The sequence below is a fragment of the Neophocaena asiaeorientalis genome, unplaced genomic scaffold (assembly GCF_003031525.2).
Source record: "Neophocaena asiaeorientalis asiaeorientalis breed wild unplaced genomic scaffold, Neophocaena_asiaeorientalis_V1.1 scaffold67, whole genome shotgun sequence".
NCBI lineage: Eukaryota > Metazoa > Chordata > Mammalia > Artiodactyla > Phocoenidae > Neophocaena > Neophocaena asiaeorientalis.
This window is the reverse complement of record NW_020173731.1, coordinates 4,423,536-4,442,669: the sequence shown is the minus strand read 5'-3', so window position 1 is coordinate 4,442,669 and position 19,134 is coordinate 4,423,536. Positions and strand designations below refer to the sequence as shown.

The 19,134-nt window shown below is 35.8% G+C and overlaps 1 protein-coding gene across 3 annotated transcripts in view; it reads left to right on the top strand.

Moving 5' to 3' along the window:
- RPS6KC1 (ribosomal protein S6 kinase C1) overlaps nt 1-19,134 on the top strand; it is a 209,075-nt gene that overhangs the window by 70,857 nt on the left and 119,084 nt on the right. For all 3 annotated transcript variants that reach the window (XM_024751108.1, XM_024751107.1, XM_024751106.1), the window contains exon 5: nt 7,122-7,215. In XM_024751108.1, coding sequence (XP_024606876.1) covers nt 7,122-7,215 — 94 coding nt within the window. The remainder of the gene's footprint in view (nt 1-7,121; nt 7,216-19,134) is intronic.

Sequence of the window (19,134 nt, the reverse complement as noted above, 5' to 3'; positions counted from 1 at the left end):
TGTTATGGCAATTTTGATTCCTTTGAATTTTCATAAAATGTTTTAGTATCAGCTTGTCCATATCAACAGGAAATTCCGATGAAATTTTGATTGGAATTTTATTAAATCTGTAGTTCAGCTTGGGGAGGATTGTTATCTTAACAATATTGTCTTCTAATCTATGAACATGAAATAACTCACCATTTATTTGTGTTCTTTAATTTGTCTCAGCAATGTTTTGCCATTTTCAGGTATAAGTCTGGCATGTCTTTTGTTAAATTTATTACGAAATATTTTATTCTTTTGTTGCTATTATGAATGGAATTGTATTTTTTCATTTAGCATTATACTTTAAAGGTTTATCCATGTTATAGCCTGTATCCATACTTCATTCCTTTTTTTATACTTCTTATAATATTCCTTTGTATGGATCCATGGATATACCAAATTTAGTTTATCCATTCATCAGTTGTTGTACATATAGATTGTCTTCTCCTTTTGACTATTATGACTGATGCTGTTATGAATACTGGCATATAAGTTTTTGTGTGGACATATTTTTTCATTTCTCTTAGTTATATACCTAGGAGTGGAATTGATGTGGGAAGATTTTAAATTTCTAATTCAGTTCATTTTCTTGTTGTAGGTCTATTCTAGTTTTCTCTTTCTTCTTGAATCAGCTTGTTAACTTGTATCTTCCTAGGAGTTTTCATCTAAATTCTATAATTTGTTCATAGTGTTCCTTCCAATGTTTTAAATTTCTATAGGTATGGTAGTGATGTCCCCTCTTTCATTCATGATTTTGGTAATTTGTGTCTTATCTATTTTTTCTTGACCTGTCTAGCTAAAAGTTTGATATTTTTGTTGATCTTTACAAAGGATTAACTTGGTTTCATTGATTTTTTTTCTCTGTTTTTCTATTTCATTTCACTGATTTCTGTTCTAAACTCTGTTTCCTTCCTTTCGCATGCTTTGGGTTTACTTTGCTCTTTATCTAATTCTTTAATTCCTTAAATCTGAAGCTTAAGTTATTGATTTGAGATGGTTCTTCTTGTCTAACAGGCATTTACAGCTATAAATTTTCTTCTTAGCATTGTTTGAGCCTCATCCCATAAATTTTGGTTTTATTTTCACTTTTATTCAGTTCAAAGTATTTTCTGATTACTTTTATGATTTTTCTGTTGACCCATTGGTTATTTGGAAACATGTTCTTTAATTTCCAAATATTTGTGGATTTCTTAAAGTTTCATCTGTTGTTGATTTCTAATTTTGTTTTCTTGTGGTTGTGGTCAGAAAATATACATTGTGGACTTCCCTGGTAGCTCAGTGGTTAAGAATCTGCCTGCCAATGCAAGGGACATGGGTTCGAGCTCTGGTCTGGGAAGATCCCACATGCCACGGAGCAACCAAGCCCGTGTGCCACAACTACTGAGCCTGCGCTCTAGAGCCTGTGAGCCACAACTACTGAGCCCACATGCCACAACTACTGAAGCCCGCGTGCCTAGAGCCCACGCTCCACACCAAGAGAAGCCACCGCAATGAGAAGTATGTGCACCGCAATGAAGAGTAGCCCCCACGCGCCACAACTAGAGAAAGCCCACGCATAACAGTGAAGACTCAACACAGCCAAAAATAAATAAATAAATTTATAAAAAGAAAAAAAAAGAAAATATACATTGTATGATTTCATTCCTTTAAAATTTACTAAGACCTGATTTATTTCCTAGCAACATTGAAAGGAGCGTTTATTTTGTTGTCAGGTGGAGTTTTATGTAAATATCTGTTAATTCAAGTTACTTGATAGTGTTGTCGTCTTTATCCTTGCTTATCTTCTGTCTAGTTGTTCTAGCAATTATTGAGATTGAAGTCTCTAATTATTGTTGAATTTTCTATTTTTCTTTTCAGTTATGTTAATTTTTACTTTATTTGGGGGCTTTTTTGGCATAGAATGGTTATATCTTCCTGATGAATTGATTTTCTCAACCTTATGAAATGCCCCTCTTTCTAGTAATATTTATTGTCTTAAAGTCTGTTTTGTGTGATTTTAATATAGGCACTCTAGGTTTCTTACAGTTGCATGGTACTTTTCTTTTCTTCTTTTGCTTTCAGTCTGTTTGTATTATTGAGCCTAAAGGGTACTCTTACGTGCACTATATATAGTTTTTTTTATTCAGGAGGCAAATTGCTGTTGTTGATTGTGGTATTTAGTCCTTTTATATTTAATTATTGATAAGATTGAACTTTTGTCTGCCATTTTGCTATTTGTTATATGTCTCATATTTTTTGTTCTTTTGTTTTTCTACTTTATACCACCTTTTGTATTAAATAGGTATTGTTTATTATACCACTTAAACTCTTTTTTTTTAGGTGTGTGTTCTTAAAAGTTATAGTCTTACTGTTTGCTCTAGGGATTAAAATATGCACTTTAACTTATGACAATTTACTTGAGAAGAATACTAACTTAATTCCAGTAAAATATAGAAAGTTTGCTCCATAGAGCTCTATTTACTCCTCCTTTTTTGTTATATTATCGTATACCTCAAATGTAAACTGAACAATACAGTGTTATGATGCCTTTTCAAAGAGTTAAGGGAGGAAGAGAGAAGAACATATATTTATGTAGTCTTTTTATTTACCCTCATATTTCCTTTTTTTGGTGTTATTTGTTCAGGTAGATTTGAATTACCATATGTTGTCATTTCCTTTCATCTTGAAGGATTGTAGTTTCTTTTTTTGTGCAAGGCAGGTTTGCTAGCAATAGAGTCTCCCAGTCCTTGTCTGGAAATGTTTTTATTTACTCATCATTTTAAAAGAATAGTTTGCTGGATGTATAGAATTATTGATTGACAGTTCTTTTTAACAGTTTGAATTTATCATTCCTCTGTCTTTTGTCCTTTATTTTATTTTATTTTTTTTTTGTGGTATGCGGGCCTCTCACTGTTGTGGCCTCTCCCGTTGCGGAGCACAGGCTCCGGATGCACAGGCTCAGCGACCGTGGCTCACGGGCCCAGCCGCTCTGCGGCATATGGGATCTTCCCGGACCGGGGCACGAACCCGTGTTCCCTGCATCGACAGGCGGACTCTCAACCACTGCGCCACCAGGGAAGCTCCCTTTATTGTTTTTTTTTGTCAAGTCAGCTGTTAATTATACTGTAGTTCCAGTGTATAAGTCTTTTTCTGTTGCTTCTTTCTGAATTTAGCCTTTGTCTTTCAACCGTGACTAGCTGTTGATCTGTTTCTGTTTATTTTATTTTGGGTTTAATTTATCTTCTTGTGTTTGTAGATTAATATTTTTGTCAAATTTTGGAAGTTTTATGCCCTCACCTCTTCAAATATTCTTTTTCAGCCCTTTTTCCTCTCTCATGTGTGGTACTCCTATTACATGTAAGTTGGTATGCTTGATATTATCCCACAGCTCTCCCTGGTTCTCTGTTATTATTCAGTTTTTTTCTTATGATGTTCATATTGGATAGTTTCTGTTGATCTTCAAGTTCATTGGTTATTCTTCCTTCTCAAATGTATTGTTGAACTTCTCTAGAGAATTTAAAATTTTGTTACTATACTTTTCAACTCTAGGATTTTCATCAGATTCTTTCTTTCTTAAAATTGAGATTAATTCACATTACATAAAATGCACCAATTAAGGCATACAGTTCAGTGTTTTTTAGTTTGTTCACAAGGTCATGAAACCATTATTACTATCTAATTTCAGAACATTTTTATCACCCCAAAAGAAACGTTATACCCGTTAGCATTCACCCCTCCTACCCCACTTGCCCCAACCCCTAGCAAACACTAATTTACTTTCTGTTTTGATGGATTTGCCTATTCTGGACATGAATGGAATCATACAGTATGTGGCCTTTTGCATCTGACTTGTTTCACATAGCTTAATGTTTTCAAGGTTCATCTGTGTTGTAGCATGTATCAGTACTTAAGTCCTTTTGATGGCTGAATAATATTCCATTAAGTGGATATGAATATACCACATTCTGTGTATCCATTCATCATCACACTTTACTCTTTCTTTGTATGTCTCATAATTTTGTTGTTGAACACTGAAAAATTTGGATAATATATTATAGCAACTCTGTGTTCTAATTTTTTTCCCCTGAGGGTTGTTGCCATTGTTTTATTAGTGTGTTCAGTAACATGTCTGTACTAAATCTGTGTAGTCTGTTTGATGTACGGTGTGTGACTGCTAATATCTCTGCTCAGCTTAAAATCTTTATTGTAGTTTTAAACCTGGCTAGGTGCCTTGTATAAGCATAGCTTGGGTCAGCCAGTGATTGGCCTTTGCTTGTACACTTTGTTTCATTATATGCTTCTCCCTTATGCTGATGATTCTTTGTGTGTTTTCAAGGTTCAAGCAGTTTTAAAGTTTGCCCTGGCTTTTGTTTTCCTTTGGGATCTCTTGCATTTCTCTGCATGTGCACCCTCTCATGGTTTGCCAGGGATTTGCAGATAGCTTGATCCGTCTCTGGTTTTTCCTGCATGGATAGGTAGAGAACTTATTAAGAACCCTTATGGCCATGTTATTTTCTGGATCTTCCTGCTAAATGTCTGGCTAATGTGCTGGTCCTTTGCTTACTACAACTTCATGCTTGCTGAGCCACTGTTCTTGCCATTTCTTTGGCACTAAGATTGCTACTATTATTGGTAACACTGTTTTTTGTGGGGGGGAACTTTTTTCTGTGCTTAAGTCTAAATCAGGCCAGCCTCTTCTGCAGGTGATCTACTTGTTTTTAAGGCTTGTCTTCCCTTGTATAATTACCATGGCAACCCAGCTGGGAGGGAATATATGAACAACCTCAGGCAAGAATGTCACAGACCCCCACAGTTCTCACCGGGGCTTCTGTGGTTTTATGAGTAGCCACTTATTCATTTGCTTTATGTTTTTTGGTTAATTTCCAGAGCTCTTAAATGTAAAATTGTTTTGACAGTTTTCTCTAGTTTCATCATTGCCTTTTGGGGAGCATTTGCTGATTTACCACCATATTTGGATGTTCCAGCATATCTGAACTCCTTCCCCCCCAGATTGACTCTTCATTAATCAAAACCTTTGAGATGCTGTATAATAAGAGTTTCTTTTTACTGCATACTCAGAAACACTAAAAGGTTAATGTTTTTGAACTAGGGATTTAAAGTAGAATTGTGGCGTATTTTCCTACTACTTCCCTTAAGTTCCTCTAGAACAGTTTTTATTATTTTGTTTCATTAAAGATTTATTCTTTATTATCTATTTTGTATAATATTGTTTATTAAATTAGGTAAGTAACATTTCTGTAGGATTATGAGCTAAACATTTCTTGCATTCCTCAGTATTTTGTTTTTATCTTATGAGCAAATCTTGTATCAGCTAGTAATAACAAATAAAAATTTGAGTGCTCATTACATTGTTCTAAACACTTTACATCTGTGAAAACTTTTAGTCCTAACAACTCTTTGAGTTAGTGATGTAGATATTATTTCCATTTTTATAGGTAAGTAACTTAAAGTCACATACCTGGTAGTGGAAGAGGTAGTTAATAGTTGAAAGGCACTTTCTACTATGTGAGACTATACCTAAAATCAAATTTGCCTATTAAAATTCTCAGGAATACTTTTACATTTTCTTAGGGTTTGGTTTGGATATTGTTTAAAGGATGGCTTAGTCTAGAATAGATACTCTTCTTTTTGGAGAAAAATTCAGTTACAATCTGTGATTTGAATATTTTAATTAAAAAATAGAATAATGTGATAAAAATTCTTCTAAAAATAATCGTTTTCAAAGTTTCAGTTCACTTAAAACTCAGGGAAGTAAAATTTGTTAATTTGAGAGGGACCATTTCAAATTTCTCAAAGATGAACTGGCAGGGAGACTTGATTAGGTAAAGATGGTTGTTAGGGGCAGGGGAAGGATAGTTGTTGAGTTCTTTGTGCTAACACAGAGAGGAAATAGGGGTCTTGTATTTCTCTTGGGTTTTGCTATCCTGGTAATAGTGTTTGGGGGTATAGAACTGTGGGTGGAAGGTAAAAGGAAATATGTTAAAGAGCAGAAGAGCTATTATTTTAATTAGTTATAGTTATTTAAGGGTTATAAACCTTTATATATGTTATTGGAGCATTCAGTCCATAAAGCCACAGCACAAAATCACACCACAGCACTTGCCTGATAGAGCATTCGCTAGTTGCACACAGAGTAAGAGAAAATAATCTTTTCAGGCCTGAATTTTCAAACTTAAATATAGAATTAAAATCATGGTCACATGGATAAATCAGTTTTATATTTATTAAAAATGTATCTCTTTAATAAAATATCTTAAATTTATTTAGTCTTATGTACATTGCATTCAAATGATTCTCGAATATAAGGCACTTCTCGGATCACTTGAGGTGCTGTGTTGTAGTTTTTAATTTGGTAAAATTAAATGACTTCCTAATGGATTCCATCATTTATCATTAATTAGAAAGACTAGTGACTACTAAGGATACTGAGTAATACCCACCACTTTAGCTGGTGGGCTTTTTCTTTTTCTGCATTTTTTTTTTTTTTTTTGCGTTATGCGGGCCTCTCACTGCTGTGGCCTCTCCCGTTGCGGAGCACAGGCTCTGGACGCGCAGGCCCAGCGGCCATGGCTCACGGGCCCAGCCGCTCCGCGGCATGTGGGATCCTCCCAGACCGGAGCACGAACCCATGTCCCCTGCATCGGCAGGTGGACTCCCAACCACTGCGCCACCAGGGAAGCCCTCTGCACTTTTTTTAATGAGTACTTTTGGTAGATTTAAAATAACATGCTTTTATAAAAAGCCACACGTTATTAAAAACATTGTAAAATTCTTGTTGAATTTTTAAATAATAGGCTATGTTTTAGAACAGTTTAGGTTTACAGAAAAATTATGCAGAAAGTATAGAGTTTTCCCATAGATTCCCCTTTCTCCCTCAGTTTCCCCTATTATTAACATCTTTCCTTGGTGTGGTACATTTGTTACATTTGATGATATTGATATTCCTATCGATTTTTTAAAAGCAGTTGTAATCTAGTTTAATAGATGAACATTTTTGTAATTCTTGTACCTAGATGAGATAACCATTGTTCTCATTACTGATTTTTTAAAATACTCATATCGACAATGAAGCACAGTTACTTTGTTCTTTTTAGGGTGGAATAATCAATGATGGTTCTGAATTGATTGGTCCCGTTGAAGCTTATTCGGATTCCCTCATTGATAGCTTTCCTGAATGTACTACAGAAGGTAAGAGATTTAAATTTTTTTTTTCATTTCAGTGGTTTTGATTGTGACAGACTATAAATCATAGCTACCTTGCCAAAATTAGGTGGATATAGGAATTTGAGAATATTTCACTAATTCTAAGATACTTCTTTTCCCTCATGTTTTAACATCACTGATATTGAGTACATAATACTGGGTTGATGATATCTTACATTTAATAGACAGATTTTTTCTTTCTCAGTGATGTGTAAAATAATGATTTATCCTACAATTAATGGCTTCTTAGATTTGATGAAATGTGGTATAATGAGTGTTCAGAATTTGTGTTGTCTAGTATAAGAATGCCTTGCTAAAGTTTATTTAGCAGCATCTGACTATCAGACAATTAATTTCAAGACTGGCTTTAAAATTTTAGTCATGTACCAGAAAGAATATATCTAAGGCAGTTTTAGTGTTTTTGATATATTTTATAATAACATGAGTCTAAACCAAAGCAATTTTTATACTTTTAATCACTTTAATTTAAGAATGCTTAATCTCTTGTTTTATTCCTCTGTTAAGCCATCTTTGAATTTTTATGAAGACTTAAAATACATATTTTGATCTTTGAATTTCCTTAGCTAGTTTTCTTCCAGAAAATATTTTGGAATTAAAAAAGAGAGAGACTTGGGGACAGGGTGGGGAGTCTTTAAAAATAAGTAATTAGATTTGTTTGAGGTGGCTTAGGTTTGGTTTATATAAAAGAAAAATCATAGACTAGATAATATTTCTTGATCTCTTTCATGAGTAAGAATTTATGGTAGAGGAGAATGGTGTATGACTCTAACATGGGAGGTAGCCATGATCTCATTGTAGTGATGTTTTTGTGGGGATGTGTACTGATGTCATACAGTGACAGACACATTGACATAGATCTATTGCAGTAATTCCCATCATGTTTTGGTAGGAACAACAAGTTCCCATCCATTGTGTGGGCTGATGCACTTAAAATTTATTTTTCTTTTGGTGGTACCACATTGAGAAGTGATTAGCTTTTCTTATTTTTCATGATGGCTCTCATTGACTTAAAGCACAGTCCATTAACTTACACCTACTGTTCTGTGAAATGTATGTGGTCCTTAGGCCCAGGAGTCTCCCTTGGGTCCTCAATATCTTTGACTCCATCCTGAATCAGCTGAGGTCATAGAAAAACATTGTTGATAGTAATTTTATTTTATAGTCCATCAGGTTTGTTGGGAAAAAGAAAATCTATTCTCCACGACCTGTTTTGATCTGAGATACTTGCTAGGCTTTGGAAAATCTAATCACTGCTTGAGATGCTAAGGTGACTCTGTTTCTAGAACTAGTTTCCTTGGAGGGTGACTTTTCTGGGATAACCTGATCTGGGTGTTGCCTCAGAGATACACTCCTACTCCTGAGAAAGAGGGAGAGGGCATTTTCTGCCTGTAAATGTGCTGATTTGGTGATGTCCAAGAGAGGACAAGTAGGAGAGTTAGAAAGATTTGTGGGAGAGGTTTTTTTTTGTGGTACGCGGGCCTCTTACTGTTGTGGCCTCTCCCGTTGCGGAGCACAGGCTCCGGATGCGCAGGCTCAGTGGCCATGGCTCACGGGCCCAGCCACTCCGCGGTATGTGGGATTCTCCCGGACCGGGGCACGAACCTGTGTCCCCTGCATCGGCAGGTGGACTCTCAACCACTGCCCCACCAGGGAAGCCCTCTCTTTGTTTCTTGATGCAGAAATTGAAGGGTATTTGATTTGGGGATGGTTATATTCTTTGATATCTTTGATAAGTCTTTATTACCTAGGTAGGAGTCAACCATGGTGAGAGAAGGGTGTCCCAGAAGCCTATTTGAGTATAAGGTAATCAGGGATGGGAGTGGTGCAGAGGTCTTTTGCCTTAGTTTAGGAGAGAAGGGGAGGAGCATTATTATTAGGATAACTTTCCTTGGGATGGTGTTGTAAAATGTGGAAGCTGTTCGGAATAAAAAGGTATTGATATTAAAGGAGATATAACCTAAGGTAGATTATAGCTCTAACTTTATAAGCTAGGGTGAGCTTATAATTTATTGTCCAAACCGAGACACTTCTGAGAATTGAAGAAGATGCTACTGTACTTATTGTATGCCAAGACAGCAAGCATAAACCAACAAGCTGGGCAAACAGGGTGAATGGGCTACCCTACCTACAGCAGAGGTAGAGTATATTTGTTTCAGGGTTTATCTTTGACATTTCAAAAAGCTGAGTTTTCCTTGGAAGCAGTTATCATTTAGGAATATGCTTTTATGAGGGAAATTGGGGGCAACATTTCTGTTAAAAACACAGAAAAAGACTTAATGGTACCTAAAAGTAATACTGAAATTTTATCCTTTCAGTTCATAGTTTAGTTTTCTAACTATATTACCATCTCTGAAACACACTGTGATCCTTGAAGAATGAAAAACATGGAACTGGAAATGCTGTTAATGTTTATGTTTTTTACCCCCTCCCTTTAAAAGCCTCTATTCTATGCCTTGCTAATTAATCCTGCTGAAAGATACCTGTTGACAAATAAAGCTCGGAGTGTCAGACAACTTGCAAATTCATTGTTATTTGAGAGGAAAAATGACTTTTAAATATCATGAGATTGTCTGGCATACTAGCCAAGTGGAAGATTTACTTTCATACCAAAAGGTCTGCAAACCACAGAGACAAACAAGGGAGAGGGCTTCTAGTAGGAAAAGAGAGGGGAAACCTGGCAGCCAGCCAAGCCCCACAGGTATGCAGTGAAATGGAAGGTTGTAGAGGGATTGTGGTGGCAAATGCTTGAGATTTGAATTCAGAGCCAAAATGTGAGGAGGTGATTTACTCCGTAACAGCTCCTCTGAGTGTAGTATTTTAAATGGTGTTTTGAAGGTGGATTCATTTTTCATACTTGTGATTTAGTTTGCCAGTGGAATGGTCCAGAAGGGCAAATCTTAATATATAGTCTGCTGTGCCAAGGTCCTTCAGTTAGAGTGACAGAGAACATATGTAGAGGCTAAGTGATCATCATTTTTATTAGTACCATAAAATGCAATCAACAGGTCTTACTTAATTTACCTTGAAAGAAAGTTTTCTAAGGAAAACGTAAAGAATTGAGTTAGTGGATTTTAAAAAAAGTTCATTATTTTATAGTATAGTATGATAGAGGAAACCTCTTTAAGGTTTCATAAAACCAATAATTTGGTGATTAACTGCTAAATGTATTTTATCTAATATGAAATTGAAAATTATAAAATTATTCAGTAGGTTTTTAGATAAAACGTTAATGTTGTTTTATGTTTTTAAAATGAAATGCTGGTTGCTCTTTGTCTCCTTTGTTCAGTGAAATTAAACTATATTTTCTCAAAGATGAAAGAAGATTTAATTGATTGTTAACATCTTATTTCCTTTATAAAATTCCATCTTTCTGTTGACTTAAACTTAGCTATAAAGTTACTGTGACATTAGTGGAAACCTGGCCAAAATGGTGCCTGGGAATTGAGCTTCTTGATATGTTTCTCTCATCTGTTGGCCTGTTGGAAGGATGTAGGTTGCTTTACTGCCATGTTGGCCTTGGTATTGGAGCCTTTGATGTCGGTATAAGCTCATCTGGTAAACTGTGTCATTTCCTCTTCCTAGTACATTACTTGACTTCTTTTGCAGTTTTGGGAGGGACATTTTCCAGGTGTATGCAGCGAATAAGAGAAAATAATTAGGTGATCATAACCACAAATACAAATGGAGAGATCCGCTTTTTATATGTAGCATATCTTTAAGAATAAATATTCTTAAATGTCTCCTGGAGTAGTCAAATTTACCTTTTTTTTTCCTTTTTGCCTGTAAGTTGTGGAGTAAGAGCTCCCTAAGTGCTCATTGTAACAATTGTAGACACAAGAAAGGATCTGTTAAGCGGTCTTGAATTAACTATTTTTAGAGTAAATGAGATGTATATTTTGAGAATAGCATCTATTGCTAGTCTATGTAAGGGACCTCTTAAAATCACTTTCAGTTGAAGATTTGTGTATTTATTTGGTGGCAGGGTAATAATTCTTTCTATTATGTAGGTAAGCACAAAGATGACAAAATATAGAAAGCCTAATTAAAAGTAATTTAAATTTAAAGTAGAATTTAGTGCAAATGTCCGCTAGGTGGCACCATGAGAACTGTAAATCTTGTTACTGGGCTAATTCTAGGCCCTTCTGTATTACTTTCGAGTGTGCTTATTCAGTTTGAAGTTCCTTTTTCTCTTAAGTGCTTATCTACTTAACTCTTATTCACTGTCCATTATTAGTTGAATTTCCTTTGGTGGAGAAGTTTAAAATAAATAGGAAAAAAAGAATAAGTTATTATTCTCAAGATAAGCACAAATGAGAATGTGTCATTGTGGTTATATGTGCATATAAAACAAATTACACAAATTATAAGTATTGACCCTTAACAACTCTAGGGCTATTGAGGATAACGTTGGATATTAAGAGTTTAGCAGTCGGGTGGGGCAAATAAAAAATTCATGATATTAATATGTTGTGGGAATAGGTTTTAGAATAGAAGGAACATTGGGAATGATATAGGTAAATCTCTTATCTTACAATTAAATATTGGAATTTCAGAGAAATTAAGCCAGGTGCCTAAGGCAGTCACGGCACTCCAGATATTTAATAGCAATCACAGAACTCTATTTTGAAATGAGATTTAATTTTATGTAGGGGAAGGCAGTGAGAATACATATTTGATATAGAAAGCTCAGTGTGAGTTACTTATGTGCTGGTAACAGGTTTGATTTGCAGAGTAGATTATGGAGAGTAGCAGCAAAAAAAGTTCATTAGGTAGAAGTGGAAGGGAACTCATAGATCTTTGTTGTTCATGGTAAGGTAACAGTAGGGTCACAACAGTAAAGTAACAATTAGGGTTGTAATTGTGATTGCTTTATTGTTTTATGAGTTTACTCTTTTTTTCAAGCAAATATGCAGTAGATATTCTGATGTTTTTTTATAAAATTTCAACGGTGAAGCAAAGACATGTATCGAGGACATTATAAAAATGTGAAACGTCAAAGGGATGGTTCTTTTTAGTAACAATAGCTATTATTGAATGATGAGTTGGTAATCAAGTACAGACTTTTTTTTTGTGGGTGTTTTTATTTTTTAAATATTTATTTATTTATTTTTACATCTTTATTGGAGTATAATTGCTTTATAATGGTGTGGTAGTTTCTGCTGTATAACAAAGTGAATCAGCTATACATATACATATATCCCCATATCTCCTCCCTCTTGCGTCTCCCTCCCACCCTCCCTATCCCACCCCTCTAGGTGGTCACAAAGCACTGAGCTGATCTCCCTGTGCTATGCAGCTGCTTCCCACTAGCTATCTGTTTACATTTGGTAGTATATATAAGTCCATGCCACTCTTACTTCATCCCAGCTTACCCTTCCCCCTCCCGGTGTACTCAAGATCATTCTCTACGTCTGCATCTTTATTCAGGTACAGGAATCTTGACTAACATCAACTTTTAGGTTTAGGTATTCACTTAAAATCATATTTATAAGGGCTCGTTTCTTAATGGAGATTGATATGTATGTCTTCTACCTCAGGGTGACCTTTGTTCTGCTCGCTAGAAATCTTGCTTTGTGTGTGAAGCTTGAGTCATTGCTACTAGGAAAAGTAGAAATTCCCTTTCATTGACTATGGCAATATTTGAACCTCAGGGCTCAGTGAAAGCTATCAGCTAATAATAATGAGGCCATGTATTTTATATATAGTTGGCCATGAGAGACCACCTGTTGTTCTAAAGGAAACTGATCTCTTTTTTGCAGATGGTCTTCAAATACAGATTTCTGATAGCTTATAGTATAAAGATTTATTCTATGGCAACTCAACCTTTTCCCCTGGTGCCTGTCTTTCAGAGACGGTATCCTAGACAGATTACACTACACTGCCCTACTCTGAGCGGTTCAAAGCACAGAAGGTGAGGGTAGGTAGGTGAACTGTTGCAGCTGCTTTTTAACCAGTCGCCTGGGGCCCTCTAATAGCCCTGAGACTTGAATCTCTGTGATATGAACCTGGAGGCAGAACGCTTTCATAGTACCTTTGACTCCCCTCCACCCCCCACCCTTTCCAAAAAAGGCTTAGGTTTTTGACTTGATGGTGTTGGTAAAGGATGCACCTTTTACTCTCATGATGGCCCAGAGGGCCCCTTTAAACATGGATTGACTTCAAGTTGGTTTAACTTTTGACAAATAGTCTCTGTATTGTCAGTTGTTGCCCTGCCTTATCCACAGTGTTCTTCCTACTCACCTTAACTGAGAACCTCTTTCTTGCTTGCAGCTCTCTTTATCTTACTTGTTAACTTTCTGGGTTTCAGGGAGCTAGTGTCCATGTCATGTGATATTTATATGTGTAGCTTTGTAAAAAACAGATTAAATGACAGGACTGTGATGTCAAGGAGTTTAGCAAGCCCTGTATTAAGTAGGTTTATTGAGGATATAAGGTGAGTAAACGAGGTACTGAGTATTCACACACCTCCATCTATATTTTCATATTCATTGCTGAGGTGGTAGACGGGGAGTGTTCTTCTTGAGCTGGTTGGGGAATTCCCTTCATTGAGAAGAAGGGAAGGTAGAAATTGCTTCAATAGGGAAGAGAAACATATCAGATAATACTAGATTAGCTGCAGTGTATGGTTGAGGAAGTATGATAGGGTTAGGTTTTTCAGGTATATTAGGGTGCATCTTAAGAGGAGACTTAAAGGAAGAAAATAAGCAAGGAAGAAGTGTCAGGGGTTAGTCTGCTTTATACAGATCTGTCTTTATAATCATGTCTGTCTTCTCTCTTAAGTTAGATGTTTCTTGGCACTGGCTGCTGGCCATGATTCATACATTTTATAAATTATGTCTGTATAACATATCTTTATTTACAAACAAATTCCCAGTTTTAGCTCTTGCTATATCTTCTTTGATATACTTCACATACAGAGCCTTAAGGACTTGTCATACACATACAGCAAATATGATAAGAGTCACCTGTAGTCCCAGCATACAGAGAAAAGTACTGTTAATGTTTAGTGTACCTTCCTAGACTTTTTTTCTGTGTTTGTGGTTTTAAACTAGAATTATAGTATATATATATACTGCTTTGCAGTTTGTTGTTTTTGATTAATAGAGCATGAATACTTTAGCATTAAATATTCTTCTATAACATAATTTTTAATAACTGTAATATTTTATCATAAGGATGTGCCGTAATCTCCTATCATTAGGAATTTGTTATTTGCAATTGCACTAGTTTTTGTGATGTATATTCTTATGTATGGATCTTTTTTTCACGTCTCTGTTTATTTCTGGTATAAATTGTTGAATTTCTGAGCCAAAGATACCAGCATGTTTTGCATCTGGTATGCATTGCCAAATTGTCCTCCAAAAAGGTTAAACCAGAACAAGTCTTTTTGTTTCCTTTTGCTTATCCTGTTTAGGCTAAAAAATTTCCTCTACCTAACCTGTTAGTTTTTATGTTTGTTTATTTTGAAACATTCCTCCTTTATAGGTGGATGGCCCTAGAGTCTGTCATACAGAGTGAAGTAAGTCAGAAAGAGAAAAACAAATACCACCTGCTAACACACATATATGGAATCTAAAAAAAAAAATATGGTACTGATGAACCTAGTGGCAGGGCAGGAATAAAGATGTAGACATAGAGAATGGACTTGAGGACACGGGGTCTGGAGGGGGAAGCTGGGGCGAAGTGAGAGTAGCAGTGACATACATACACTACCAAATGTAAAATAGATAGCTAGTGGGAAGCTGCTGCATAGCACAGGGAGATCAGCTTGGTGCTTTGTGACCACCTAGAGGGGTGGGATAGGGAGGGTGGGAGGGAGGCTCAAGAGGGAGGGTGTATGGGGATATATGTATGCATATGGCTGATTCACTTTGTTGTACAACAGAAACTAACACAGCATTGTGAAGCAATTATACTCCAATAAAGATCTGTTAAAAAAAAAAGAAACACTCATTTAGAATTAGGTAGAATTTGAAAAGGAAACAATTTGTATAGAATATTTATTTATTACTCTATTTTACTATCTGACTTTCTCCCTAGGTGTTTTGATGGTCTTACTTTTCTGATCTAATTTCATTTAATCATAATTTCCTTTGCTAATAAAATAAGGTTGGAAAAGTAAGAGGAAATATGACTATGTGACTAGATGTTTATGGTCAAAAGCCACGAAACTGAATACACATAACTTTACCCTCTTACCCTTTGGTATTATTTTTCTTGTTAGAAAGGAAAATCAGGCAAAGCATGAAACAGTACAATGTGATAGATGATGTGGAGGTTATAGTGACAAGACATCAGAGAGCAGACAAAAGATCTGTAACATTTCCTTTGTTTTGTGATTAGCTGTATAAACATTTTTTTCTTTGTTTATTAATTTCAATGGACCAGGTTATATAATGATAACTATTTAAGGAAATAAATTTGTATGGAATATATAAAATATTTAAAAATTATTTTAAAAAATCTCTTGTAAAGTTTATATATTGCTCAGAGCAGTGGATAAATAATTTTGTAGATTGCTATAAAGAGATTTTGATTTTAAGTGCTGTCTATACAGTTGAAATGTCAGAGAATTGAAAAGATTTCCACTAGGTCCAGTGAATTTCATCTGATATTGTGGGTTTAATGAGATCTGTTGCTTTTAGGGAACAAAATTAGTACTTTATGAGCGTTCTAAGGATTTAAAAAAACCCCAGAATCCCTGAAAACAGGATATATTGACAGAGTGCCAAAGTAGTGTCTAAAGCTGATTTGAAATTTCAGCTTAGCTGCCAGTAAATGTTTTTACCCTAACTTAACTTTATTCCATATGAAGTAAGCAATTTGAGTCTGTAACAGGGGTTGACAAACTGTGGCCCATGGGCCAAGTCTGGCCTACCACATGTTTTTATATGACCTACAAGCTAAAAATGGTTTTTACATTTTTAAATGGTTGACAGAATTCAAAAGAATATTATTTTGTGGCATGTGAAAATTATATGGAATTCAAATTTCAACATCCATATAAGAAGTTTTATTGGAACACAGGCACACTTTTCACATAGGCATTGTCTGTGGCTGCTTTTATGCTACAACAGCAGTGTTGATTAGTTGTGACTGAGGTCATAAAGCCTAAAATAGTCACCCTGTGACCCTCAGAAAAGAAGTTTGCTGATCCCTGATCTAGAATTGTACACTCAAATCCACCTTTAATTTTGACTTAGTATATGATCCTGGGGAGATCATTTTCTTCTTAATATATTTTCCTTTATGAGAAACTTGGCAGTCAGTATTCAATGGAGATGCAGATCTCATAGTTGTTGCCAGACCTAAGTTTTGCCTAACCCTATTGTCAATCTTATTTAATGATATAAATCAGTGGCTCTCAAAGTATGGTCTTCAGACCGCTGGGTATCCCTGAGATGTTTTTCAGGGGATGCCCAAGGCAGAAACTATTTTCATAATAATCTAGGAAATTATTTGCTGTTTCCACTCTGCTGACATTTGATGATCCAAAAGCAATGGTGGATAAAACTGATGTACTTGAGCAGGAATCAAGACAGTGATACGAGACTGTAACAGTAATTGTTGCACATACTTGCAGTAATACCAATGGTAGTTTCACCTAGGAATAAAGCCTTGATAAAGCAGTAAAAACTGTTAATTTTATTAAATCTCAACCCTTGGATACATGTCTTCTTGGTATTCTGTGTGATGACATGGAAGTATACATAAAACACTTAGTGTGCTGAACTACCATGGTTGCCTTGAGAGAAAGCACTTGTGCAATTATTTGAGCCATAAACTAGCTACTTTTTCCCTGGGACCCCATTTTTGTTTGAAAGGATGATTGACATACAAACTATCATTATTCAGACTTGGGTATTTAGCAGATGTTTTTTTTGAAAATGAATGAAGTGAGCTGACACTTCAAGGAAAACAGCTAACAGTATTTGTTGCCAAATACTGATAAAATTCGTTTTCAGTCCCAAATTAGAATTTTGGAGAACCTGTATCAGCCACTCCGAGCAAAACAGCTAACAGTATTTGTTGCCAAATACTGATAAAATTCGTTTTCAGTCCCAAATTAGAATTTTGGAGAACCTGTATCAGCCACTTTGAGCCTGACAGTTTCCAATACTTAAAGAATTTTCTGATGATGTTGGTGGTGGTAAGTAGCAAATATGATTTTCTTGGAGATATTGTAATAATGAAATTTGTCACCATTTGGAGGATCTGTGTAACTCAGGGAACTAATATTTTCAAAATGACCAGGGTTTGGTGTTACAAACTCATGCATGATAAAAGATCCATTCAGTGTGTAAGACAGACCCATGGATTTGAATGTAACAGAAACAAATTACATTGATAGAAATTTATATTCCACATGTAAACTAACCTTTAAGAAACTACTGTTTGTTAAGTTTTCTGGTAGTATCAAAAAACAATAGCCACAGTTATTTGAAAAGGCTATTAAAATATTCACCCCATTTTCAGTTACTTACCCATGTGACATTTTCTTCAAATTTTCCAACCAGAAAAACATCTGACAACAGACTGAGTGCAGAATTAGTCATGAGACTCCAGCCATCTTCTGTTAACAAGATTTGCAAAAATGTAACACAATGGCACTTCTTAGTTATTTTTATAAAAATTATGTTGGGACTTCCCTGGTGGCATAGTGGTTAAGAATCCACCTGCCAGTGCAGGGGACACGAGTTCGAGCCCTGGTCCGGGAAGATCCCACATGATACAGAGCAGCTAAGCCTGTGCGCTGCAACTGCTGAGCCTGTGCTCTAGAGCCCGCGAGTCACAACTACTGAGCCTGTGTGCCACAACTACTGAAGCCTGCACGCCTAGAGCCCATGCTCCGCAACAAGAGAAGGCACCTCAATGAGAAGCCCGCGCACCGCAACGAAGAGTAGCCCCTGCTTGGCGTAACTAGAGAAAGCTAGTGTGCAGCAACGAAGACTCAACACAGCCAAAAATAAATTAAAAAAAGCAAACAAACTTGAAATGATAAAAAGGTCCTGTAACACGAGAATGAATGAACAAAAAAAAAAAAGGAAAAAACAGTATGTTAACATGTAATGGGCTTTAGTGTTTAAAAAAAATTCAGTCTGTTTTTAAAATATCAAGATTGGTAAATATTTACAGATACAATCCATATAAATAAAAGCTCTTTGAGGTCCTTAATCATCTTTAAGAATGTAAAGGGAGGTCCTAAGACCAGAAAGTTTAATAACTGTTGTTGTATTTCAAGCTCACTTACCATGAAGTCAGTTATATGAAACGAAAGAAGTAATTTTCATTGCTTAAATGTTTCAGTAGCACCCATTATTCATTTTATGTCAGAAAACTAAGATGCAAATACAGACCAAAGATTCCTCCAAAAGCTTATGGAGGAGGCTGAAATGTAAATTTCAAAATACTTCAGTTAAAAAAAACCGTAAGTGGCATACATTTTCCAGATATGGATGGTTACTTAAAAGCACACCTCTGGGGCTTCCCTGGTGGCGCAGTGGTTGAGAGTCCGCCTGCTGATGCAGGGGACACAGGTTCGTGCCCTGGTCCAGGAGGATCCCACATGCTGCGGAGCGGCTGGGCCTGTGAGCCATGGCTGCTGAGCCTGCGCATCCGGAGCCTGTGCTCCGCAATGGGAGAGGCCACAGCAGTGAGAGGCCCGTGTACTGCAAAAAAAAAAAAAGCACACCTCTGAGGATACATTATATTATCGTAAAATAATTATTTTGTAATTGCTATAATAGTTATAATTTAATGATAGCCTGTTATATCCATTAACTCTTTTTCTCATTTAAAGCCCTGCATGATAAGTTATATTATTAAGTAACTTGCTGTTGGTCACACAGTAAGTTTTAAAGAGTGGGGATCCAGGCGCTTCTT